Here is a 26,977-nt window from a genome sequence, read left to right on the forward strand (position 1 = left end):
TTTTTTTTTTTTTTTTTTTTTTTTTTTTTTTTTTTTATGAATATGGGTCCTCTTGTATTTGGAGCATATATACTAAGGATTGAGAGTTCCTCATGACAAATTTTCCCTGAAATGAATAAACAGTATCCTTCCTTGTCTTTTTTTTGATAACTTTTGTTTGAAAATCTACTTTATTCCATATTAGAATGGCCACTCCAGCTTGATTTTTGGGGCCGTTTGCTTGGAAGGTTTATTCCCAACCTTTTACTCTGAGATAGTGTCTGTCTTGGTATCTGAGATGCATTACCTGTATGCAGCAAAATGCTGGATTCTGTTTACGTATCCAGTCTGATAGTCTATATCTTTTTATTGGTAGAATAATTTATCGGTAGAATAAATGAGTCAATTTATGTTAACAGATATCAAGCAATAGTGGTTGCTGTTTCCTTCTATTTTTGTTTTTGGAAGTAAAATTCTACCTGTGTGTCTTTCTTCTTTTGGTTTTCTTGCTTAGGAGTTTTCTTGTTTTTACTAGGATGTAGTTTCCCTCTTTGTATTGGGTGTTCCACCTATAATTCCTTGTAGTGCTGGGTTTGTGGTCAGATATTGTGTAAATTTAGTTTTGTCTTGGAATATTTTAGTCTCTCCATCTATGGTGATTGTGAGTTTTCCTGGGTATAGCAGCTTTGGCTGACACTTGTGTCCTCTTAAGGTCTGCACGATGTCTGTCCAGTATTTTCTAGTTTTCATAGGCTCTGTTGAGAAATAGGGTGTGATTCTGATTGGTCTGCCTTTTTATGTTACATGACCTTTTCCCTTACTGCTTTTAGTATTCTTTCTTTGCTTTGGGCACTTGGTGTTTTGACTATTATGTCTTGGGAGGAATTTCTTTTCTGGTCTACTCTTTTTGGAGTTCTGTGGGCTCCTTTTATGCTCATGGTCATCTCATTCTTAAGGTAGGGGTGTTTTCTTCTATGATTTTGTTGAAGATATTTACCATGCCTCTTAGTTGATATTCTTCACCCTCTTCTATTCCCATTATTCCTAGGTTTGATATTCTCATTGTGCCCTGTATCTCCTGGACATTTTGGTTTAGGATCTTTTTGGCTTTTGCATCTTCTCTGACTGTTTTGTCTATGTTTTCCATGTTTTCTTTGGCCCACTGAGATTCTCTCTTCCATGTCTCATAGTCTGTTGGAGATGCTTGCATCTGTGACACTTTTTTAGGTTTTCTATCTCCAGGGTTGTCTCTTTTAGTGTTTTCTTCATTGTTTCCATTTTCTTTTTAAATTCCTTCTTCAATTCCTTCATCTCTTTTTCCTCAAGTTCTTTGATTTCATTGAGTGTTTTCCTTGTTTACTCTTTAAAAGCTTCTATTTCTTTTTGCTTTTCCTACTGTTTTTGTTTAAGGATCTCTATCATCATCTTGAGGTACTATTTCGGGTCTGAATCTTCTTTTTCTGGAGTGTTTGGCATTCTGCTGTTTGCTGTGATAGGAGAGTTGGGTTCTGGTGTGCCAGGTTATCTTGGTTTCCATTTGGTAAGTTCTTTTGCTTTCCTTTTGCCATCTTGTTGTCTGTGATTATACATGGTCTTGTTGTCAGTGGCTGGTTCCCGTCTCTCCCGTGTACCTAGCCTGTGTTCCTGGATCTCTACTGTTTTGGGTGGCAGATGGCCTGAGCATTTGTTCTGCACACAAGGGCCCTCCGGGTGGATACTGAGTGCCTATAACAGATTTCCTGCTCCCCTGAACCAGTAGGCGGGGGTGTGCTTTCTGGGTGCTCGGCCCAGATGTCTCTGCATGCTGGCTGCTTGCAGCAAAGTCTCACTAGGCCTCTGTTTCTGGATCTCAGTTGTTTCTGGTGGCAGATGGCCTGAGTGCCTGTTCTGCATGCACATACATGCCTGCCTGGTGGAAACTGAGACCCCAAGGTAGAGTTCCTGCTCCCCTGTACCAATGGGTGTGGTCATGCTTTCCATGTGCTCGGCCCAGACCTCTCTGTGCCCCGGCTACTCACAGTGTAGTCTCACTATGCCTGTGTCCTTGGATCTCCACTGTTACTGGTGGCATAACTTAATTTTTTAAAGATCCATCACATTGGCAAAAAACAAAACAAAAAACAAAACAAAAAACAAAAGAAAAGTACAAAACAAAACAAAAATAAACCTGTTAGGTAGGACTTAATCTGTCCAGAGTTAATTTTTCCATGGCTGATAACAATGGTAATCATTTAAGTTGTACATGTTCTGATTCTAGGCATAGTCAGTAGATTTACCTCTGGGGTTGTCGCTCAGTTTTTTGTTTAGTTAAAGTAAGATGGAGACTGGGGCCCCTATCTTATATCGGTCCTTTCCCTCCTCATTCATACATTTCCTACTAATTGGTGCTAATTGGTTAGAATGTCTGTGTATGGTCCCTCTGTATGTGGAACTTTTTAACAGAGTGCTAGTTGATGAAAAACATTAAATAGGTTTCTTGAGAGAGGAGAAGGAAGAAAGGAGAGAGGGTGTTCATTTTATACATCAGTATATTGTCCTTGGAAATTCCAAAATGCAAAATCTTTTTTAAAATATATTTAAAACATGTGCTACTCTTTAAATTTTTTTGAGACATGGTGTCATGTATTTCAGCCTGACCTCAAATTTGATATGTAGTTGAGGATTATCCCCCAGGCTTTACCTTCTAGGTGCTAAGATTATAAGTCTATAATATCATGCCCAGTCTTTGCAGGGGTGTGGATTGTACCCAGTGCTTTCTGCATGCTAGGCAAGTACTCTACAAGATCCTTCCCAGCTCCATTTTATTTTTTCCTTTAGCAGTGAGTCATCAGGATTAGTCCATAATAAAGAGGAAAGGAATTTAGATTTCATTTCCTAATGAGAGAAGAATAAACTATTTTGTAAACAGATATTGAAAGTTTGCATCTGAGAATAGTAAAACTAAATATATAACAAACTTGGATACAATAAAGGAGATGTACAAAATATTTCACAGATGGATTGGCATCATTCCTAAACAAACAGAAGAAACAAAAGCATAAAAAACTGATAGCACCTGCTGGTGCAGATACTTAGCATCAGCTCCAGAGACTTTTAAGGCTCCAAATGGACCCACGAATAAACAGCATATCTGAGGGTGAGACAAGGGTCAGGAATGAGAAGGTCATATATGTGAGGTAGGATGCTTTATCAATTCTTGCTAAAGCTTTAGAAGTCTCTCTATAATGGTTCCCAGCAGGTGCTTGTTTATTTCTTTGTTTTTTGTGCCTTTGTATATCAGCAGTTAGTACATGGTACTGTATGGTTGTCACTCAGCAAAGTTTACTTTTTCATGAACATGCAGAGAGTAAGATCTGAGAAGAGAAGGGACTATGGGAACATGCATTATTCCAATTATCACATGTATGTATTATGGTCTAACTCATTTCCTGTGGTTATATGATTGAGGTTCTGACTTTTTTGAATATTGGCCTCTTCATCTAAGAGCCAGCAGCTCTGTGTGAATTCCTTCTCACCCTTTCAATCTGCCTGACTTCCCATCTATCTGCAAGTATCTTTTCTGACCTCTAGTGCTCTGTTGCATCTATTTGATTCTAGCTGCAAAAGGTTGTGTGCTCTTAAGGGCACATGTGATTAGATCAGTGTACCTAGATAATCTAGGATAAGCCCTGTCTTTTCATATTCTTAACCTTAGTTACATCTGAAAGTTCTTTTTGCTGTGTAATGGCAGGATCTCAGGTATTAGGCTGTGACAATAACTCTCCTCACTGCAGATAGAAAGTTGGGGTCAACAAAAAATACTCTTTTCTCTACTTGTTTTCTCAAAAAAGTAGGCCTGTCAGGAACTTTTTGATAAACACCAGTGTCTAATTGAAGCACTTATCTTGATTTGACAAAAGGCAACTGTCTCTAGAATAATGCAAAGCCTAATAGAACTACTTTGAAATTAAAAGGCCACTTTGTCTTCATCTCTAGATAGGCTAATGATAAAGTGCTAAGAACATGGTAAAATGCTTAGTGACTACTAGCTCATAATCACATATTCATAGGCTTTTCTACAAGTGACGGAGAAACTGGGAATGGACTAATAACAATTAAGAGTTGAGTTTTTACCAGTTTTATGTTAGCCTGACATACATTAATTTAGTACTCTGACATTTTCTATTGGATATCAAATAATAAAATAATTGTTTTGAAAATGGATTTATACATCTTTTTTTTTCATCTCCGGGTTTGAATCCAGAGTCTCATGAAAGCTAAGCATGTGTTATACCACTAGCCTAAGAACTCATTAGTATATAAGTTTATTTTTAGCCATTTAGCTTAAAAGAGATTGAGTTTAATCATAAAAGGTGGTGGCTGGGCTAGATATCATCTGGTGCCTATCACATAGCCCATGAACCAAGAGTGATTTTTAGACTGATGATGGTAAGCCATAAGTTGAATCACAGTTAATCAAAACAATATCTCACCTCAAAAGAATTGTCATTTTCATGAATAAAATTATATTTATTGATGATTATATTAAAATACCATCAATCATTAATTGTACATGTGTGCACATTCTCTGATGCACAGGCAGAGGTCGAAGGACAACTTTCAGAAGTGGGTTTTCTTCTACTGTGGGTTCTAAGGTGTTCAAGTCACCATAATTGCATGGCAAACACTTTTATCTGCTGAGTCATCCTGGCAGTCCAGTACCTTTACTTTACAGCTAAGACCAAACCCCAGGAAGACTGGTGACTGATCCAACAAAACTCAGCTGGTTATAGAGATGGTCCAGGCATTTGCAAGTTAAATCAGTAAACTTTTTGCTGGAGCAGTTGCATACTCTAGTAGCATGGTGTTATATTATTTATTTATCTTTAAATGGATTTCTGTTATTGCCAATCTAAAATGGTTCATGGGAAGATCAGGAATTATGTATGTTAGAGAGTTAGCTGGGTCATGTAAACAGAACATGGCAAACATCAGCTTGCTGCTGTGTCATTATCTTTAGAGGGAGTACCTCTGATTGTAGAACTTCTTGTTAAGTTTTTCAGATGCACTCATGTTGATTTTTCATTTGTTTGTTGTTGTTAATGAAAAGCCAGGCATGCTAATATTCTTTTATTAAGTTATATTTATTTTTATATTATGTGTATAGACGTTTTACCTAGATGTATATCTGTGTACCATAGATTCCCTGGAACTAGAGTCATACATGGTTGTTAACTAATTACTATGTATGTTCTGGGAATTGAACTTTTGTCCTCTGGAAGAGCATCCAGTATGCTTAACCACTGAGCCATCTTTCTAGCCCTGATAATATATACTTGCCGAACTATGCTCACATTCTGATAAGATTGTTCATTCAACAGAGTAGGACACCTAATGAGATAATAATTTTCTCTTGTGCCAATATCCATGTTATTTTTTTGGTTACTGTTTTCTTATCTGGATAATGATGACAACCTTCTGGCATTGTCTTTCTTTCTGCAGGTGGTTTACAAACCCAACAACAGTCAATGCCTTTTACAGTGCATCCACTAACCAGATACGTGAGTACCAGACTGTGAAGGGGGATTGCATTGATCCTGTAGTTTGCTTTTGGTAGATTGACCGTCTTTACAACATTAGTTCTTCCAATCATTCAACATTTTTCCATTTCCTAGTGTTTTTTTCCAATTTCTTTAGTGTTTTTAATGTAAAGGACTTTCATTTTCTTTCTATTTGTTACTCTAGTAAGAAGAATTTTATGTCACAATTGACTATTAAAAATACAGTAAACAGAACCACAGCAAACTTTTCCATTGAAAGGAATACATCTTTTTTTTCTATAATAACTCTCTTGACTATCTTCTCCACACTATCCTAGCATTGATGGGAAAAATGGTAGTTAACTGGGGGCAATTTTATGAAAAAAGAAGCTTGACTATGTTTTGGTTAACCCTAGGATGGGATGTTTTTAGGATGTTTATTTCTGTATGTTAGATATGTGTAATTATATATGGTGCCTTGGTTAGCTTTATATGTCAGCTTACAGCTTCAAGTCATCTGAGAGGATAGCCCCCACTGAGGAATTACATATGTACATGAACGATAGTGAGAGTGAGAAAGCAAGTCAGAGAGAAGGAGAGATAGATAAATAGAAAGACACAGAGACATACACAGAGAGGCAGAGAATCTCTCTCTCTGTCTCTGTCTCTGTCTCTGTCTCTGTCTCTCTCTCTCTCTCTCTCTCCACACACACACACACACACACACACACACACACACACACACACACACACACACACGCACACACACGCACACACACGCACACACAGGCAGAGAGAGATAGAGAGCCCAGACCAGCTCACTGTGGGCAGGACCATTCCTAGGCTATCACAAGAAAGTAGTCTTCAAGCCTTAATGTCAGCTAGCAAACAACATCTTCCATGGTTTCTGCTATGCCTCATTAGCTGTGAAGCAAATTCCTCTGTCAGAGGTAATCTTGTGTGGAAGGTTAAGCAGAACTACCTTCAAGTTCCTGCCTTGCCTTTCCTCAATGATCGACCATGGTTTGTACATGTAAATCAAATGTTCCCCAACCCCAAAGTTGCTTTTGGCAAAGGTGTTTATTACAAGATTATAGGTAGAACAATTGGTATGCTTAATTTTTAAAATTGTCAAAGTTCAGTATAGCAATAATTAAAAAAATATCTGACAGCATCCACCATCAGTATTAAAGATTCTGTCACCAGGAGAAACATAAATTAGGCCACTCATATTGCAAGACCAGTTGACAATGTGTAGAAAAGCCAGGAATATGCCTGCATATTTGTGAGCATAATCTGAAGGCCCGATCTATCCTGGGATTTTGATTAATACTGTTGTCGTCTTTGGTCCATTAAGGGGGAAAAATCACCACCATGGGGAAACTTGTTAGAAGTGCAACTTTTCAGGTTCTAGCTGATGTACAAACTTTGGATGTGGGTCTCAGAAACTGTTTTAAATAAAACTTTCAATTTTCAATTGCTTCTACTAAGCACTAACATTTGAAAAACCTTTCACACAGAACACAAAAGCAAGGCAAAAAGAAGCCCATGTGAGAATTCATGTAGCAGAATATTGATGACAGCAGGGAAGGGAAATAGCTTATGTGTCCCTGTGCCTAGAAATAAGCAAATGTGTCAAATTCATCTAAAGGAATAGCATCTAAAAGTGCAAGTTAGATAGTCTATTATGACACCTATTAACATAGATTTCCATAATAATTAGGTTGTACAGCCAATCAGAAACTTGAGAAAATATATGGACTATGATACATTAATAAAGTTGAAAATTATACAGCATAATCCTATAAGTTGTTTACAGTCATATCCATTTGTAGGAAAAAGCATTCATGAGAAGGGCAGATGTCAAGTTCAGGTTGGTGGTGTGATATCTTGTGGGGAGAGCTGATTGCTCCAGGTTAAACTCTGGTTTTCTTTGTGTTCTCTACCTCACCATGATAACTGAGCCTTAGGGCCTAGTCCTGATTTCTGTTGTGTTTGTCTCTGTTTTCCATCTTTGTTCACTCCTCTAGTGGTCCCATCCAATCTTTTGGATTCAGTAGCATTTCTGCATTGTGGAACACAGAATAAGATTTGTAAGGTTCACCATCCTTTCTCTTGTGACCACCTGTCTCCTAACTGGATGACAGGAAGAGCTTTCACACTTGCCTTCCTGTTTCTGCCCTCATCTTCTCTGGACTGTTCTATTCATGGTTATATCATATCACCCTGGTCTTCAAATCCTTCTTTCCATATTTCATCTCACTGAGCTTAAGAATTGCTTGTGATGACCCATAAGTCTGCAATTTTGTTTTTGTTTTTTTTTGGGGGGAGGGTAGGAGGGTCTTATGAATCCCAGGCTAGCCTCAATCAACCATGTAGCTGAGGACTGGCTTTGAAGTTTGATGCTTCTGCCTCCACTTCCTACTTTCTGGGATTACATGTATATAGCAGTTGGAGTATTGCATTTACTCCTATAGTCACCCTCTCATGGCTACTGTTGGAAGTGGCAATCCTCAGGATTGGTCTTAAGAGTAATGAGCAAAAGGAAACCAAGCAGATGGTGCTAATGTTTGATTTCTACATGAATTAATATAACCAAAGAAGTTGTTAAATATTTTGAGTGTCCCTTCTTAGTATGTAAATATTCAGTATGCTAAAAATGCTGTTGTTTTCTTAAGGTCCAAAGTTCTAAACTGCATATGTTACATGGGGACTTTGTGATTTTGATTTGAGATCTCAAGAACAATTAAAATTTATAGTATTTATCTAAATGCATCACATATAAAATGTCTGTTGAACAATAGAGAACTGATTGGATTATTCATTCTATTAGTATTACTGACATTTGTATTTATGTGTGATGGGGGGGGCATGCCACGAAATATATGGAAGTGAGAGCACAACTTGCAAGAGTCATCTCCCTCCACCTCGTGGGGATTGAACTCAAGTTATGGGGCTTGGTAGCAAGCACTTTATCCACTGAGCCATCTCATTGACCCAGATTTGTTTATTTTGTTAGAATATTTTTATTGAAGAAACTTGTATTACTTAGGCACATGTTCTCAGATGAATTAGTGGTAAAGTTTATATACCCAGCATAAGAGAGGCAGAGAGGTAAGGTCTTTTTTAAATGGATATTCTATTTATTACATTTCAAATATTATACTCCATCCCAGTTTTACCTCCACAAACCCCTATCACCTCCCTATTCCCCTCTTCTATGAGAGTGATCCCCCACCTACCCACTCATTCCAACCTCAGCACCCTAGTATTCTCCTACACTGAGTCATCGAGCCTCCACAGGACCAAGCAGCTTCCCTCCCACTGATGCCAGATAAGGCTCTCTTCTGCTCCATATGCAGCTGGAACCATGGGTCCCTCCATGTGTTTTTATGAGACTCACTTATTCGATAATTTTCTGATTGTTCTGGTGCTTAAGGTTATGTTGCTGAAGGCGTTTTTTGCTTTTCATTCTTAGCAGACAAGGGATGTTGAGGCACAGTTATTTCTTTGGAAGCTCATGTTTTCATGTTGAAGTAATCCCTGTACCAGTTTGGCAGGATTCTGGTCTCTAGATATGGATGTGAGAATGGAGGCATGGGTGCCATGGGAATGTCACAAAGAGGAACAAACTGGGCCACCCTGATCAGGAGAACTTCAGAAAGAAGTTAGCAGAGCCTAAAGGATAAATGGCCCTTCATCTGACAGAGAAGCTCTGGAGGAATTGTGAAGTCTATTCTGCATGTCCTGTGAGGAATCTAATATCTCAAATATGTTCAGGTTCCTTTGACAGAAGTTATACTTCTACTTCTGTAGATATTGCTTCTCTCTCTCTCCCTCTCTCTCTCTCTCCTTCTCCCTCTCCCCCTCCCTCCATCTCTCCTTCTCTCCTTCCCCTCCTCTCTCCTTCCCTGTCTGTCTGTCTATCTGTCTCGCTCTGTTTCTCTCTGTCTCTGTCTCTGTATGTCTGTCTATTTCTCTGTTTATTTCTCTCCTCCCATTTTTCTCATAGCTACAAAGATCAAATTTTCTTGAGAATCCAAAACAATGTCCAAATACTCATTTTTCTGCTTGACCAAGTAGAAATAAAAGGCAGCTGATGCCCGCTGAAGTAGAAAGATGGGAAAATGTCCTTAGAGTAAAGTGACGCCAGCCATGGCTGGGATTTTTCATCTTTCCTCTTTATTTGGGTTCAGCTTGCTGGAAGTGCCAGAGACCCCCAAATGTATCTTTTGTCTCTTTGTGGTTGCTACATTGTTACTGAACTTGGCCATTCACAGCTGGTGATCTATGCCAGGTTCAGCCACTGGTACATAATAAATATACTAAAAGAGCTGTATTATTAGTGATAAGCAGAAAAAAGATCTATTTAATATAGCAACATGGGGAACAGGGACAATTAGGTCAAGGAACTCCCTGCAAGTCTGTCTTTGGTATTCTGAAGTAACATAAAAGCTCAATAGGACTTTTAAAATTATATAATATTTGGCATATTCTAAAGAATCTAAGTAGCACGCTGGTTTATATTAAGTTAGAAAATACATAAAAGGATGGAACATGAACACGTGAAATTAAAGCATGACTAAGTGAAGATCTGAAACCCCACCAGTGTCTGCTTTCCATCCTGCTCTCCCCATTACCGCAGAGGTAACCAACATACTGCTTTTTAGATTTTCTTTTTTGAGGGTTTTTACCATATAATTCTGGCTGGCTTAGTATTTGTTATATAGACCATGCTGGCCTAGAACTCATAGAAATTCCTCCCCCTTCCCCTCCCCCCTTCTATAATATTTGGATAAAAAATACACTACTGTGCTGGGCTGTGTTAATCTTCTAAAAATTTAAATGTTAGCAATTTATGCAGGCACCATTAATGCTATTGTTTTCAACATAGTAAAAATTTATAATACTGTAGTTTTCAGAGTTGTGATTTTTCAATCAACATCATTATTTTTAAATTTTGTTTCATAAATATGAGCATTTTGACTAGAAGTGTGGCACCTGCAAAAGCCAGTAAAAGGCATCAGATGCCTTGTATTAGAGTTATAGAGAGTTGTGAGCTCCCATTTGGATGCTGGGAATCTAACTTGGATCCTCTAGAAGAGCAGCCAGTGCTATTAACTACTGACATATTTCTCCAGCCCAATTATTTTTAAGGTATCTATACAGAGCATGTTGCAGCAAGTGTTTATTTTTTCCATTTTACTTGTATTCACTTGTCTGACCATACACCCAGATTATCTGTTCTCCTGTTGAGCACCCTCTCCATCTCCAACCCTTGAAGATATTTACTCCTAGAAATTATAGGGCTTCTCTGAATAGTCTTCTGCATCGTCCTCTGAAGTTAGTCAGGATGATATTCCTCAGGGTGGAATTCCTTGTGAAGAGAATTTGCAAGTTCTCTACTAGATATCACCCCAATATTTTTTAAAGTGGGTGTTCTAAATTCCAACAGTGTTTCTTTTATTCCTCACCTTTATCAGCTCTTGGTATTTACAGACTTAATTTTCAGCAGTCTAGAGGGTGTAATAGGTCAACTCTTATGCAAGAAAAGGGTGATGAGATTGTCTCTTCACTGGTGTTTCCATTTCTTTCAAATGTCACCAAAGGCTTACTGCTCCTTTGGGGAAAGTAAGTGTGCCTAACAATAGTTCTGTCTCCAGGGTTTCCCACTGCTGTGCCTTTTTCTTGACTTGTAAGGGCTGACCCTATCAGAACTTTTCTGAGAAAGTGGTCATTTTGGGGTAACCCAATGGGTTCTAGAAAGCTCATGGGCAGAGGGGTTTTAAAATGAACAATTTGAAGCAGTATTTTAATTAAGATATTCAAGCTGTTTCTATTTTCCTAATGACCAGTGCTTGCTCTCATTGTAAATTACATTACCAGGCAAGATGACAACGAATCCTTTGGGTGACTTTCCCTCTCACCCTTCATTGCTGATTTTTTGGACTGCAAATTAAGACAGGTGGAATTTCTTCTTACACATTTCCCTATTGAGTTTCCTGGGACTCCCCCATCCCTTCCCAACTGCCTCCTCTGTGCTTCACTGAAGAAGTGAAAAATTGAGGTGATTTTCTAAAATGAACATCTTTATTGATTAGGGGCTAATTCTGACAGCATGTGGCCATCTGTTTAATTGGGTTTCACATCTTCGATGTAACTATACTTAGTAACATGATTTATGAGAATTTCCTTCATGTCTCATTATCATTTTCTGATTTATGCCACTAAGTCTGTTGCTACATGAAGTAAAGATTTGAGTAGAAACTAGGAAATCCTATAATAGACTTGTTATTGTTTCCCAACTCGTGCTTTTGTGCAGAATCCCGAGGTTGGAGGCATCTTTTGATGTTCAGTTATTTTCGCAGAGTGGTTAAAGCTTATTTTTTTGCTCTTGTCAAGGTGAGTAACCATATCTTCAGACATAAAGTGTAGTATGACGTTTTAGTGGTTTAAATCTGTTGTATAGGGCATCACGGTAGAGAGCTGTCACCAATGTTAATTACATTTCAATTGATAGTTCAGTTAAAAAGAAGAGCAAGGAGCTGGGATCATTAGCACCCCAACCTGTGCTTTCCTAACTTTGTGACAACTGCTAAACCTATCACCCTGCTTTTCAAAGGGACAATGTAAAGGCCTCAGTGGGAGAGCTTGAGTATAATTATGTGTTATGATGGAATTAGCCTTTCTGGCCTTTACTGTCTTGTTTGCTGCATGATAGGCAGCATGTAGAGCATTCGGGAAGTGTTTCAGAAGACAGATTTGTAACAATGCATGGCCAATGTCAGTACTTGTATTTCTTAAACTAGTATGTCAGGCAGCCCTTGGGTAGGTCATAACGTTCAGCAACAGAAGAGCATGTTAATGCATCATGCTTTAGTTGTGCAACTGAATGTTCCTCAGACATCAATGCAAGAGGAAATGCTATGGTATGAGTACTATATATTTGCCAGTGACATAATGTTGAATGAAAGAAACCAGGCACAAGAAGAAGTATGTATTTCATTCCATGCGTATAAAAATCAGGAGCAAGAAAATTCATTCATATGATAGAAGTTAAAATAGTAGCAATCTTTCTTGGGGGTATTCCCTGAGGAAGTACAAAAGATATTCTCTGTATTAACCTGACCAATGGTTGTATGGGTGATGCATGTTACAGTTTGTCCCTTGCCTGAGCTGTGAGTATAGCTCAGTGTCAAGATGCTTACCTAGCATGTGTGAGTCTCTGAGTTCCATACCCAGCACCACACACAACATATTTTGCCTTTACTCTGTGTAAGTATTGCCTTGATGTCAGTAGCAAGTCTTTCTTCTTCCATAAAGGTATTTGGAATAGAATTTAGTAGAACAGATATCTTGTTTTCTAATAAGTTGCCTAACGCCAAGTCTTCAGAGGTACAAATCAAGAAAACATTTTCTGTACATTACTAGAACACAAATGTTTTCAGATTTGCCACACAGCCTCAACTTCTGAACTCCGCCATTATAGCTACAGACAATTTATAAACTAAGTGAGCATGGCTGGGATTCAATCAAACCTTATTAATAGAATAGACAACAAATTGGACTGATATATGGGCTATACATGTAGTAAAGCCTATATGGGGATTGGCTTCTGGGAGCTACCAAGACAAATCTGATCTAGCCTCTATGAATCTATTCATGTGGTAGTAGTGTCTGGAAGAATGAGCAGCTCATATCCAATTTTTATTTCTAGTAATATGGCTTGGTCTTCAGAATAAAGCTTGTTGTATGTGTACATGTCACTGAGAATTTGTTATATGCCTCATTCCAGTATTAAGTTTTATATTTGTATATCCAAAATCATATTAAACAATTATTTTAAGTAAATACTATCTTAGCTTGAAAACTATCCTGGCCCAAGGGCTAAACCTAACAGTTTTATTATATTTCCTGTTATACCCAAGAGATTTTGTTGTCCCAGTTTAATTACCAATGTTGAGCTAAAAAAGATAATAAGCCTTTGTCCAGAGGCTGGGCTTATATGGACATTTAACCATAGAGTTAATCCTGAAATCAAAAATAAATGGATTTTTCTGTTAAGGACATAACTATACTGGGAGAAGTTCCCATTCTTTGTTACATCTGCTGAAAACTATAGACTGGAAGCCAAATTGGTAAATATTCACCCGTGGCTTCTACTGGGATTTAATAAAACTAAAGTCTTGAATTCATTTAATGTTCCATTTGGAGACATGAGGAAACAAGGCAAACACCCAGAATTTAGAAACAATGTTTCATAATTATGGAGCTATGGAGATATGTCAGGGATTAGTACAGATTTCTCATTATCTAAAACACAACTTACCTAATGCTTGTATATTTAAATGTGTTGCAAGACCATGGAACTGTAGAAGAGTTCTGAACAAAAAATTAATTCTGTATTAAATGTGAAATAAGTCTGAGGTGTTTCTGACAGTGTTTTCTATGTTGCATTGCTGTTACAGAAACATTAGCTATGTAAAAGAAACATTTTTACTGTTCTCCTATTGGTATTCTTAAGCATATATCAAGTTAGCATATCTTTGGGTTGTGTTTTTTTAAAAGTTTCTCTTTGAAGCACTGACCCTGTGGTGCAATGGATAATGTGTTTGACTATGGATCAGAAGATTCTAAAAATTGCTCTTCAAGAGGATGAAAAGATGGATAAGTCTGAAAAGTGCCTGCTGTGTATGCCTTATGATCCTATTTTAGATCTTCATTACCCATGTAAAACTTAGACATGGTAACACATGTCTGCAATCATACTTCTAAGAATGGTGGATGGAGATTGAACCCCCTAAATTTTAATTTCCAGCCAGATTACCTGCTTGATGGGCCCCAGGTTCAGTGAGAAACTCAGTCTCAAAAAATAAATTGGAAAGAAATCCATGAAGACCCCAAGTGTCAAACTTTGGCCTATACATGCACTTCAACCTATGGACACAAACCTTCATGAACACATGTATACAGCACACATATATAAGTCCATCTGAATGGTTGACTTGAGTTGTATCAAAATCAGCGAATGAATTTTGGGTTAGGATTAGGGTAGAATTTCTAATATTTTTTGAAATGGCTATGAACATATATCCAGCATTTCTAGTGCATGTTTATACAAAATGGCAGTCTCAGCATTGATGAGCATATAAATATGGGGAGATGTTTAAGCAGATAAAAGCAATTGATTTACTTGCAGAAGGCCCAGGTTCAGTTGCCAACACTCAATTTACACGACTCATAATCACCTGTTGTATGTTAACTTGAGCTGAAGAGGATCCAGTGTCTCTTCAGTCTTTCACAGGCACCTGCATGCCTGAGGTGCACTAACATACACACATACACATAAAATGAATACATTTTACAAAACAGTTGAACAATGAAAAATGCTGAGGATGTTTTATATCCTATATCAATATTCACCCAAGATTTAATTTGTATTCAAAAAATAAGAACAACCTATCTAATTAGCATACATATATTTCATCTTTAATAAGTACTATAAATATATGTATACCAAATTGTTGTTTATAAAATGTCTTTAACATTTATGATCTGTAAATACCTGTTTTACATACAGAGATATATACATACATATGCCAAGAGTCAAATAAACAGTTCTTCGTTGCAAAGGTGTTATGAATGAAAAGGATTAAGAATCCCAAATTTAGAACATATTCTCATTTAATATTTTAGGAAATGGTAATAATCCTTATTTCTTGGTATCCAAAGCTCTCAGAAGCTCTTTTCAATACTATGTGAAACCTTAGATATATAGAGTGGGGTTTTTTATACATAACAGTATATGAGTTCTGAGGCTAGGTAATAAAAGACATTATGACTTCCAACTTTCTTTCTTGATATATCACTCTGGGAGAAGCTAGTCAACACATCATGAGGGTATTCAAGCAGATTGTGGAGAGGCCCATAAGTGAGACTCCAGAGAACTTCTGCCCATTTCTAGCACCACACAGATTCCTCAGTCAAAGCATTTGAGTCAACACAACAAAGTCCTTCATTTTGACTGTAGTTTCCTAGGAGACCTTCAGATAGATCATCCTCCCAATAACTGCTTCCAAATTTCTCACCCAGAGAAACTGTGAAATGGTTTTAAGAAATTTTGGAGATGATTTGTTATGTAGCATTATAACATGACACAATGAACTTGAACTGGGATGTCTAGCATGATATAATAATGGTAGTCAGTACTGTGTGCTCTCGAGTGGAACAATTTGATTGTCAATCTTGACTTGGTCACTAGTAACTTGCAATCTTGGCCAAGTTTCTTAACATCTTTAATCCTTAATTAATTTTTAAAAAGAAATAGAGGTGATATAAGTATCCTATAGAATTGTTATAAATATCAAATAATACATTTTAAATGCTGATATGGAAGTCTGGCTTATAGTAGGTGAATCATAACAAGCTATTAGTGCTTGCTTCTGGTGAATTGGGTGAGAAGCTTGTTACCTGGACACTTATAGGACATTGTAGTGAGTATTGATCTAATCTGGGTGAGCTACAATTGGATGATTGGTGAAAGTGATGACCAAGAAGACTTTGGCAGGAAAACAAAGCTTTTTAGGCAGAGGAGAAATGTCATGATATGAAGGAAGGGGTGACTGCTGCAAAGGTAACATGCTGATCTGTGTATGGTGCAGAAATGGACTGAGGGAATAACCACTGGAGCAGAGGCAGCCTGGGTGCTTTAGACAGAAAAGGCCACAACATGATTATCATGCTAAAGAACAGGGAATTGGTGTACTTTTCTTTGGGAAGTAAAAAAAAATCAATTTATTTTCTTAGTTTTATTTTTAAAGAAATGGCTCAAAGAAGGGGAAAAGGCAGACTGCTTGGACAGGCTAGAATTTTGTATATGGCCCAAAGGAAAGATGGAGGACCCAACTATGGGCATTGATATTAGTAAGAGGTTGTTAGGAAATAGGCAGGTTAAATCCCAAGAGATCTAGTAACTGAAAAAAATAAAGATAGTATACGATAATTTTTCAATAATTTCTATTTCTTCTTGAAAAACTCACATCAAATGGCTATAGTGATGATACTGCATACTACTCAATGCTGAGAAACCATGGATGTGCCTACTACCTGAATGTCTCATCTTCCTAATAGCTCTATAAACTTTGAACTATGCACCCATCTTTCAGGAGAGAAAATAACTTGTTAGCAGCTGCAGGTCCATTAGCCAGGGTTATCTAAAGGAACAGAATCAATACAATAAATAAATTTAACACAGCGAATTCATTAGAATGACTTACATGACAGGCTGAGTAGCCCAACAATTACTATCTTCACAACAGAGAGACTGAGAACACAGTAATTGCTCAGTTTATGAGGCTAGATGCTTCAGTTCTCTCAGTATGTCACTGAAAGCCTGGATTCCTATCCTAGAAAGTCACTGTTCTTTAGTTTATGTTGACAGGCTGAAGAAGCATTGTTTTTTTTAATATTTTATTTATATTAGTACACTGTAGCTGTCTTCAGACACACCAGAAAAGGACATCGGATTCCATTACAGATGGTTGTGAGCCACCATGTGGTTGCTGAGATTTGAACTCAGGACCTCTGGAAGAGCAGTCAGTGCTCTTAATCACTGAGCAATCTCTCCAGCCCAGAAGCGTTGTTTTAATATTAGCAAAGGATGGTAACAACAGCAGCAGCAGCAGCAACAACAACAATAAAGTAGATGTTCTCATCAGCAAGGAGTGAAGCTGGGTAGGTAAAAAGCAATAGCTTTTCTCTTGGACCATCTTAAAGTGAAATGCTGCTGGAGAGTAACCCTTGTTCTATGAGAGAGTCCTTTCTCATCACTGAATCCAAATCAGAAAATAGCATATCTCTATAGAGCTTAGTTGATTCCAGATTCTCATAGTTGATTCCAGATCCAACCAAGCTGACAACTGAGATTAACTATCACAGCAGGCCTGGAAGTATAACCCAGTTTATTGATGGTACTCTCTCAATCTTTACATTATAGTGTTCAACAATGGATGAGAAATGTGAGAAGTATATGAGCTACACACATAAGTATATACCAAGATGTTATCAAATAGTCATATATATTCATAAATTCTACTTAGTGAAGGCTTCTTTTTCTTTTGACATGGCCAGACCATAGGATGTGAGATCAGCTGAGAGGTTAGGTAGGATCCACATTCTACCAGTCACATGACCAGTATTATGAAAATGAAAGGACTTCATTTTTCCTAACTCTAAGCATGGTGCTCACTGCAAGCCCTGTATTTAAATCCACTATTTTCTTGGTCCTTTAGCATTGCCTAAGAGGGAATTGAAGGTATATTGTTTGACAGACAGATGCTGCAAGATGCCTTCTAAAGAATACTGAAGTGTATTCCCCAGAAAGTGATTGTTTTACAAAAATTTACAATGAGATTTACAAAGTTTATTGAGAGAGATAAAGTAAAGTCATGAACAAACTTGCAACAGTTTGTAAAATTGACAGATGGTATGCTTAAAAAGCACCTGCTGTAAGTATTTTAAGATTGTCTGTCTTAGAGGCCTGACCCAGGAGACAGCTTAAGAACAAAGCTTTGTGAAGTCTTCATAAGTAAACAAATGCATCCTTAACTGGTAAGTGCACAGTCTTCTAGAATCCCGTTAGTGAGTGAGAATTGGGAATGATTCATGTATGGCCTCTGTCTTCTATCTGTGAAGTAGTTGTGAATGTTGTTTCTGTTGTAGTGGACTGGACGATTTACGTAGTAGTTGGTAATAGGAAGCATGAAATGGTTGTTAGGGTCGATCTGGTTTGAATGAAGGTTTCAAGGGGGGCACAAGTAGAGAACTACTTCGCTGTTGAAGTGGTGAGCATCAAAATCTTGGACTACAGCACTGGTAGACAAAAAATCAGGGTCAGTCTCACTTATCTGCCTTAATGCTCCCAATTTCACTTGTACCCCACCTTAAAAATTGTTTTTCTTTGTTTTTTGTATAACTTTATTTTAAAATCAGAGATAAATGTACAGGATTTTAAAAACACTTTTGCATAAAATGAATATATTTTTGTCAGTACTGACATTTATTTGTTTCTAATTATGTGCAAACTTGTTGCTATGTACATATTAGTGTATAAGCATCATTCTTGAAGCAAGAATTGTAGGCCACCTCGCAAAGACAGCAAACAAATTCCAATCTTTGGTGAGCACAGTATATATGCATAATGATTGAAACATTTTTTTGGTGCCATATGTTGTGCTTAATCTAAAAATGATTTCTTTCAGGGTAATGTCAACAGGTTGAAGTAAGGCTGAGGATATTAGTGTTTTTCAAATTTTTAGTGTTTTTGTAGGCCTTTTTTAACCCTAGATTTTCCTTCACAATGCAAAAATAATAACTCTAATATATATAGAATGTTTTTAGAATACTAATATTATAATAAAATGCATTTTTCTTATAAAAAGTTTTATAGTATGCATTGAAATCTTAATAGTTACAATGAGCATTAAGTTGTTGTTTACTTTATAAAAGTAAGATGCAAATTGAAGTGAAATACCATTTAACGCACAACTCTTTGACTTGGAATATGCCCTAAAGAAAGTCACAGAATTTAAAGAAAATTATTATCCACCAAGGAGGTGTGTGTCCCTGTGTGTGTTTCACAATACAGCCACTTGAATTTAGGAACTCGCACAGGAAGAATATGGACACTAAGCTATATCCCTCGTGTCCCACGCCCACGCTTCCCGCCGCTAGGAACAGGCGTGCAACAAACGAACAGCTTCTTCTGCGGAATAACCTTTATTCTACAGCACTTTGAGCAGGGGCTTCATGAGCAGGAAACTTCTCTCTCAGCCGGGGACTCCCTACCGAATTCTACTGTCTAGACGGCCTCTCACGCGCAGTCCCCCACGAACGATCTTTCTGTCCAGTCTCTGTCCACGCGGGACCTCCCGCAATCTATTTTACCAAGTCTCTCTCCACGTGGTCCTCTCCGCCATCCCTCCACGTGGGGTCTCTCCGTCTTCTTCTCCTTCTTCTTCTCCACGTGGGGAAAGAAATGCACTGCTATATATGCCTAGGAGACTTGTGTCGCTACCTCATTGGTGCGCCCTCCTGTAACTCAATAGTATGCCCCGAGAGCGGGCTATGACGTATGTGGCGCATGCGCATTAAGTCTCTTGGCTGGGCAGCAGCTCTGTTTGCTGAGCTCTCGGCGGGAAGCCGGCACCACGTTTGGGTGCAGCACAAACGGCTCCCTACATCCCTGGTCCTGTTTTCTTTTTCCAATTTATTGTCCCCACCATCAGCAGGCACATGTATTGATGAGTTTGCATCATAACGGATAGTATTGGAAGAGATCAAGTATAACTACAATATGGTGGAATAATCGTAATGTGTTACTGATAAAATCATCATCAAATAAACAGATATAGCTTCAGTGAAACGCACAGGCATTCATGAGTATATATTTACTTAATATGTTCCCCAGACTAGACTGAACACCATTGATGCCAGTATCATTGTTTTAATGCCAGGGCAGCAATTGTTTATATGAAAGGACCAAATAGAGCTTTATGCTGGTATGGAAGTGGGAATCAGTGTTTCCTATTGTTCCAGAAGTTGAACTTCCCAAAGTGTGTTTACTGGGGATCAGTAACATCACCACTACTTGTGACAATTGGGTATTGTTAGGCTTGGAACTTAGTAAGATTTTAATCACAAACTGTCTTTGATTGATGCTGAATGTTGAGAACTATTGAGCCATCAAAATGCTGCCAACACAAAAAAGGAGTCAGACTTAGTGAGTGAAAGCAGTGCTTTTAATTTCTTCTCATTTTTTCCTGGGCCCATTCCAGCTTTACTACTGAAAAATACTGTGTTTTAAGTATCTCTTTAGTAATGGGAAAATAGGGATGGTTGATAACTCTGGTAAAGGGGAGAGATGGTGTTTGTTGTGACATAAAAGTAATTATGGAAGAAATAGAATAGAATGATCATCAAAGAAAGCTACAAGACGGAGGGCAGATTTCAGAGGCTGCTTTCTGCTTGTCTGATCTAGGCTGCTAGATCTGGTGGCAGGAGGTTACCTGCAGGAAGCCAGCAGATGGCTAAGACATCTTGCTGAATCCCTTGACAGAAATCACAGCTGTTAGAATGCAATACTTTCTGGAAATAGGAAGGTTGGCATGCACCAAAATATTGCAAGATGCCAACTTGGATAAAAAGCCACTATTAATCCAACAGGAGTGACAATGAAATCCTTTTATAACAAAAATAACAAAAGACATAACCAAAAGTGCTTTGTAATTGCAGCAATTTTCTTGTCTCAACGCATGCCCCACCCCAAATTTCTAGAAGAATGCTACCTAGCTTATCCTATAGCCAGAACTTATCCTGAATACTCAGTTGATTTAGCATTCTTACTAGAATTTTTAAGGTAGCTACAATTAAATGTATATTTGTCCTTTACAACAATCAGATTTTTAAAGGTCATATAAAGATTAATCTTAGAAACTATTGTCTGAGGAAAGTTCAACTAAAATATTGTATCACAAATGCATGCTACTGATAGATGGAGTGAATAGAATAAACCAGTAGTTCTGACATGAATAAGTCAGCTTAAAAATGAGCAATTCTTTACTTTTCATATGACCAAGTACAACTGGACAAGATGGTAGATATTCAATATCAGTAAATTTAGGTAGGGATTTTTATTTGCAGTTGGGGTTAAGATTATTTTGATGTTAGCTTGTAGGTCTCTGTAACCTGAATGGTTGGGTGAAACTCAGAAAGTGTGGGCTAGGAGTTCAATGTTTGCATTTTTTACAAGTACTTAAAAGATGTTGATATTGCTGTTGGCAGACCACATTTTGAAAACAAGTTTCCTAACATTTTTTGCCTCAAAAATCAATTGATTTTTATCAGCCATATATTCTACCCATTAGCATTGGTGTTTATATAAATAATCTCCTCTCCAAATTCTTCTGCATGTCTTCTGTGAATCCTGTATTTCTTTGCTCTTTTAAGCTAACAAATATTTTAGAAAAGGTATAATAGGCCCACCCTCTTTTTTTAAGTCTTGCAAGATGTAATTGTTCATTAACATTCAGTAACAGTGACTGTAGGTACTTTGGTGATGTATGATGTTTGTACATTTAGAACTTACCCTGGTGATTTGGAATATCACAGAGACTCAATGAATATTAATGGCCATGAGTTCCATTATCATGACCAAATCCAATGCTTCTGATAGTTTTAATGATGTATTTAAATATACTATCAATTCTGATTACAGGATCATAACCTATATCAGCTTAGAGAGTTATAGAGGTAGAAGCTTTTACACAGCATAAAATAAAACATGTAAGGAGGGACACAGAGCAGAGCCTGGCCTACCTGCCAGGCGGAACGGCGGCTCATAGAGGCTGAGCAACTGGTGAGTGGGAGACCAAGACTGCAGGGGAGCAGAGAGATCTCTGTGGAGTGCACACGGAAAGTGCACACTGTAACTCGCCCTGCCCCTCTCTGCCCGATCCAGTGATTGGGAACAGAAAATTAGAACTTCTGTTTCCACCCGGAGGCAACTTCCAGATGCAGAGCAGAGCCTGGCCTACCTGCCAGGCGGAGTGGCGGCTTATAGAGGCTGAGCAACTGCAATTGGAAACAGAAAATTAGAACTTCTGTTTCCACCCGGAGGCTACTTCTGGACACAGAGCAGAGCCTGGCCTACCTGCCAGGCGGAGCGGCGGCTCATAGAGGCTGAGCAACTGCGATTGGGAATAGAAAATTAGAACTTCTGTTTCCACCCGGAGGCTACTTCTGGACGCAGAGCGGAGCCTGGCCTACCTGCCAGGTGGAACAGCGGCTCATAGAGGCTGAGCAACTGTGCCTGAACCAGCAAACAGAAACAGAACTTTGGAACTTCTGCTCACACCCGACGACTCTGAGGCATAAAACAGGGCTTGACCCATCTGACACCTCAACCAGTGGAGAACAAGGGATACAGACCAGATACAAGGGAAAGGTAAGAACATATCACTGACAACAAAATGGCAAGAGGAAAGAGAAAGAGTATATCCCAAGGGAACCAAGACAATCTAGCAACACCAGAGCCCAGCTCTCCCATAACAGCAAACATCGGAACTCCAAACACTCCAGAAAAAGAAGACACAGACCTGAAATCATGCCTCAAGACGCTGATAGAGTTAATTAAACAAGAAAGGGAGGAAAAGCAAAAAGATTCAGAAGCTTTTAAAGAAGAAACAAGAAAAACACTCAAAGAACTCAAAGAACGAGAGGAAAACAGAACCAAAGAAATAAAGGAATGGAAGAGGGAAATTAAAACAGAGATTGACACAATAAAGAAAACAATAAAAGAGATAACCCTAGATTCAGAACACCAAAAAAAGAAATCAGGAGTCACAGAAGCAAGCATTTCCAATAGATTACAAGAGATCGAAGAGAGAATCTCGGGGGCAGAAGACAACATTGCAAACATAGACAAAACAGCCAGAGAAGATGCAAAAAACAAAAAGCTCCTAACCCAAAATGTCCAGGAAATCCAAGACACAATGAGAAGACCAAACCTAAGGATATTAGGAATAGAAGACGGAGAAGAGTATCAAATAAGGGGCACAGTAAATATCTTAACAAAATCATAGAAGAAAACTTCCCTACCCTCAAGAATGAGATGACCACGAGCATAAAAGAAGCCTTCAGAACTCCAAATAGGTTGGACCAGAAAAGAAATACCTCCCGACACATAATATTAAAAACATCAAGCGCCCAGAGTAAAGAAAGAATACTAAAAGCAGTAAGGGAAAAAGGTCAGGTAACATATAGAGGCAGACCAATCAGACTCACACCCGATTTCTCAACAAAGACTATAAAAGCTAGAAGAGTCTGGACAGACATCATGCACTCCTTAAGAGAGCACAAGTGCCAGCCCAAGCTGCTATACCCAGCAAAACTATCAATCACCATTGATGGAGAGACGAAGATATTTCAAGACAAATCAAAATTCACACAATATCTGACCACAAACCCAGCACTACAACGAATTATAGGTGGAAAACCCAATACAATGAGGGAAAATACAGCCTAGTAAGAACAAGAAAACTCCTAAACAAGAAAACTAAAAGAAGAAAAAAAACACAGACACAACTCAACCCAAAAAAGCAATAATAGCAGGAAACAGAAACAACTATTCCTTGATATCTATTAACATAAATGGTCTCAACTCCCCAATAAAGAGACATAGACTATCAGACTGGATACATAAACAAAATCCAGCCTTTTGCTGCATACAGGAAACTCATCTCAGAGACAAAGACAGACACTATCTCAGAGTAAAAGGGTGGGAAAAAAACTTCCAAGCAAACAGCTCCAAGAAGCAAGCTGGAGTGGCTATTCTAATATCAAATAAAGTAAATTTCCAACCAAAAGTTATCAAAAAAGATAAGGAAGGACACTTTTTACTCATTATTGGGGAAATCTGTCAGGAGGAACTCTCAATCCTTAACATATATGCTCCAAATAAAAAATCACCCACATTCATAAAAGAAACCCTACTAAAGCTAAAAAAATACATTTCACCCCGCACAATAATAGTGGGAGACTTTAATACCCCACTCTCACCAATGGACAGATCAGGAAAACAGAAACTGAACAAGGACACTGCAAAACTAGCAGAGACTTTGAACCAACTAGAATTAATAGATATATACAGAACATACTATCCCAAAGTAAAAGAATACAACTTCTTCTCACCACCCCATGGCACCTTCTCGAAAATTGACCACATAATTGGACACAGAACGAGCCTCCATTGATATGAGAAGATTGAAATACTCCCATGCATCCTCTCAGATCACCATGGGCTACGGCTGGTCTTTAACAACAACAAAGACAACAAAAAACCCACATACACATGGAAACTAAACAATGCTCTGTTAAAGGATAGCAGGGTCAAAGAAGAAATAAAGAAAGAAATTAAGGATTTTCTAGAATTCAACGAAAATGAAAACACAACATACCCAAACCTATGGGATGCAATGAAAGCAGTATTGAGAGGAAAACTCATAGCCCTAAGTGCTTCCAAAAAGAAACTGGAGAGAGTCCACATCAGCAACCTGACAGCACAGCTAAAAGCCCTAGAACAAAAGGAAGCAGATATACCCAAAAAGAGTAGACGGCAAGAAATAATCAAAATTAGGGCAGAAATAGACCAAATAGAAACAAAAAGAACCATTGAAAAAATCAACAAAACCAAGAGTTGGTTCTTTGAGAAAATCAACAAGATTGATAAACCTCTAGCCAGACTAACTAGAGGGGAAAGAGAGAGTATCCAAATTAACAAAATCAGAAACGAAAGTGGGGACATAACAACTGAAACTGAGGAAATTCAAGAAATCATCAGATCCTACTACAAAAACTTATACTCCACAAAATTGGAAAATGTGGAGGAAATGGATGAATTCCTAGACAGATACAAGGTTCCAAAGTTAAACCAGGACCAAGTAAACCATCTAAATAACCCTATAACACCTAAAGAAATAGAAGAAGTCATCAAAAGCCTCCCAACCAAAAAAAGCCCAGGTCCAGACGGGTTCAGTGCAGAATTTTATCAGACTTTTATTGAGGATATAACACCAATACTCGCCAAATTATTCCAAAAGATAGAATCAGATGGAATATTACCCAACTCATTTTTTGAGGCTACAATAACCCTCGTACCTAAACCACACAAAGACCCTACAAGGAAAGAGAACTTCAGACCAATCTCACTTATGAACATCGATGCAAAAATACTCAACAAAATCCTTGCAAACCGAATCCAAGAACACATCAAAACCATCATTCATCATGACCAAGTAGGCTTCATCCCTGGGATGCAGGGATGGTTTAACATAAGGAAATCCATCTACGTAATCCACCATATAAACAAACTCAAAGACCAAAATCACATGGTCATCTGACTAGACGCTGAGAAAGCATTTGACAAAATCCAACACCCCTTCATGTTAAAAGTCCTGGAAAGAACAGGAATCCAAGGCCCATACTTAAACATAATAAAAGCAATATACAGCAAACCAACAGCCAACATCAAACTTAATGGTGAGAAACTTGAAGCAATCCCACTAAAATCAGGGACTCAACAAGGCTGCTTAATCTCCCCCTACCTATTCAACATAGTACTGGCAGTCCTGGCTGGAGCAATTAGACAGCAAAAGGAGATCAAGGGGATACAAATTGGAAAGGAAGAGATAAAAACATCACTCTTTGCCGATGACATGATAGTGTACTTGAGTGACCCCAAAAATTCCACCTGAGAGCTCCTACAGCTGATAAACAAGTTCGGCAAAGCGGCTGGATACAAAATTAACTCAAACAAATCAGTAGCCTTCCTGTACTCAAAGGACAAACATGTGGCGAAAGAAATTAGGGAAAACGTACCCTTCACAATTGTTACAAATACTATGAAATACCTTGGTGTGACTCTAACTAAGCAAGTGAAGGACCTGTATGACAAGAACTTCAAACCTCTAAAGAAAGAAATTGAGGAGGATCTCAGAAAATGGAAAGATCTCCCATGCTCATGGATTGGAAAAATCAACATTTTAAAAATGGCCATCCTACCAAAAGCAATCTACAGATTCAATGCAATCCCCATCAAAATTCCAACCCAGTTCTTCATGGAATTGGAAAGATCAATGTGCAATTTCATATGGAATAACAAAAGACCTAGAATAGCGAAATCCATCCTCAACAACAAAAAAACATCTGAGGGAATCACTATCCCTGACCTCAAGCTATATTACAAGGCAATTGTGCTGAAAACTGCATGGTACTGGTACAGAAATAGGCATGTGGATCAATGGAATAGAATAGAAGATCCAGAAATGAGCCCTCATGTGTATGGTCACCTGATTTTTGACAAAGGAGCAGTAAACATTCAATGGAAAAAGGACAGCCTGTTTAACAAATGGTGCTGGTCCAACTGGCACTCAGCATGCAAAAGAATAAAAATAGACCCGTTCTATCTCCTTGTACAAAGCTCAAGTGTAAGTGGATCAAAGATCTCCACATTAAACCAGATACACTGAAACTATTAGATGAGAAAGTAGGGAAAACCTTAGAACACATAGGTACAGGAGAAAATTTCCTGAACAAAACACCAATTGCTCAAGCTCTAAGGTCAAAGATTAACAAATGGGACTTAATGAGATTGCAAAGTTTCTGTAAGGCTAAAGACATCGTCAAGAAAACAAAATGGCAACCAACAGAATGGGAAAAGATCTTTACCACCCCCATATCAGAAAGAGGCCTAATATCCAAGGTGTACAAGGAACTCAAAAAGCTAGATACCAGAGAATCTAATAACCCTATTAATAATGGGGTACAGAGCTAAACAAAACGTTTTCAGTTGAGGAACACCGAATGGCCGAGAAATACCTGAGGAAGTGCTCAACATCCTTAGCCATCAGGGAAATGCAAATCAA

At 38.1% G+C, this 26,977-nt stretch overlaps 1 protein-coding gene across 1 annotated transcript in view; it reads left to right on the top strand.

Annotated features, from left to right (window-relative positions):
* PHEX (phosphate regulating endopeptidase X-linked) overlaps positions 1 to 26,977 on the top strand; it is a gene marked incomplete at both ends in the record, with an annotated part of 233,764 nt that overhangs the window by 173,625 nt on the left and 33,162 nt on the right. Inside the window, one exon of the mRNA XM_080909936.1 lies at positions 5,461 to 5,519. Coding sequence (XP_080766062.1) covers positions 5,461 to 5,519 — 59 coding nt within the window. The remainder of the gene's footprint in view (positions 1 to 5,460; positions 5,520 to 26,977) is intronic.

The sequence above is a fragment of the Micromys minutus genome, assembly GCF_963924665.1.
Source record: "Micromys minutus genome assembly, chromosome: X".
In the NCBI taxonomy this organism is placed as follows: Eukaryota; Metazoa; Chordata; class Mammalia; order Rodentia; family Muridae; genus Micromys; species Micromys minutus.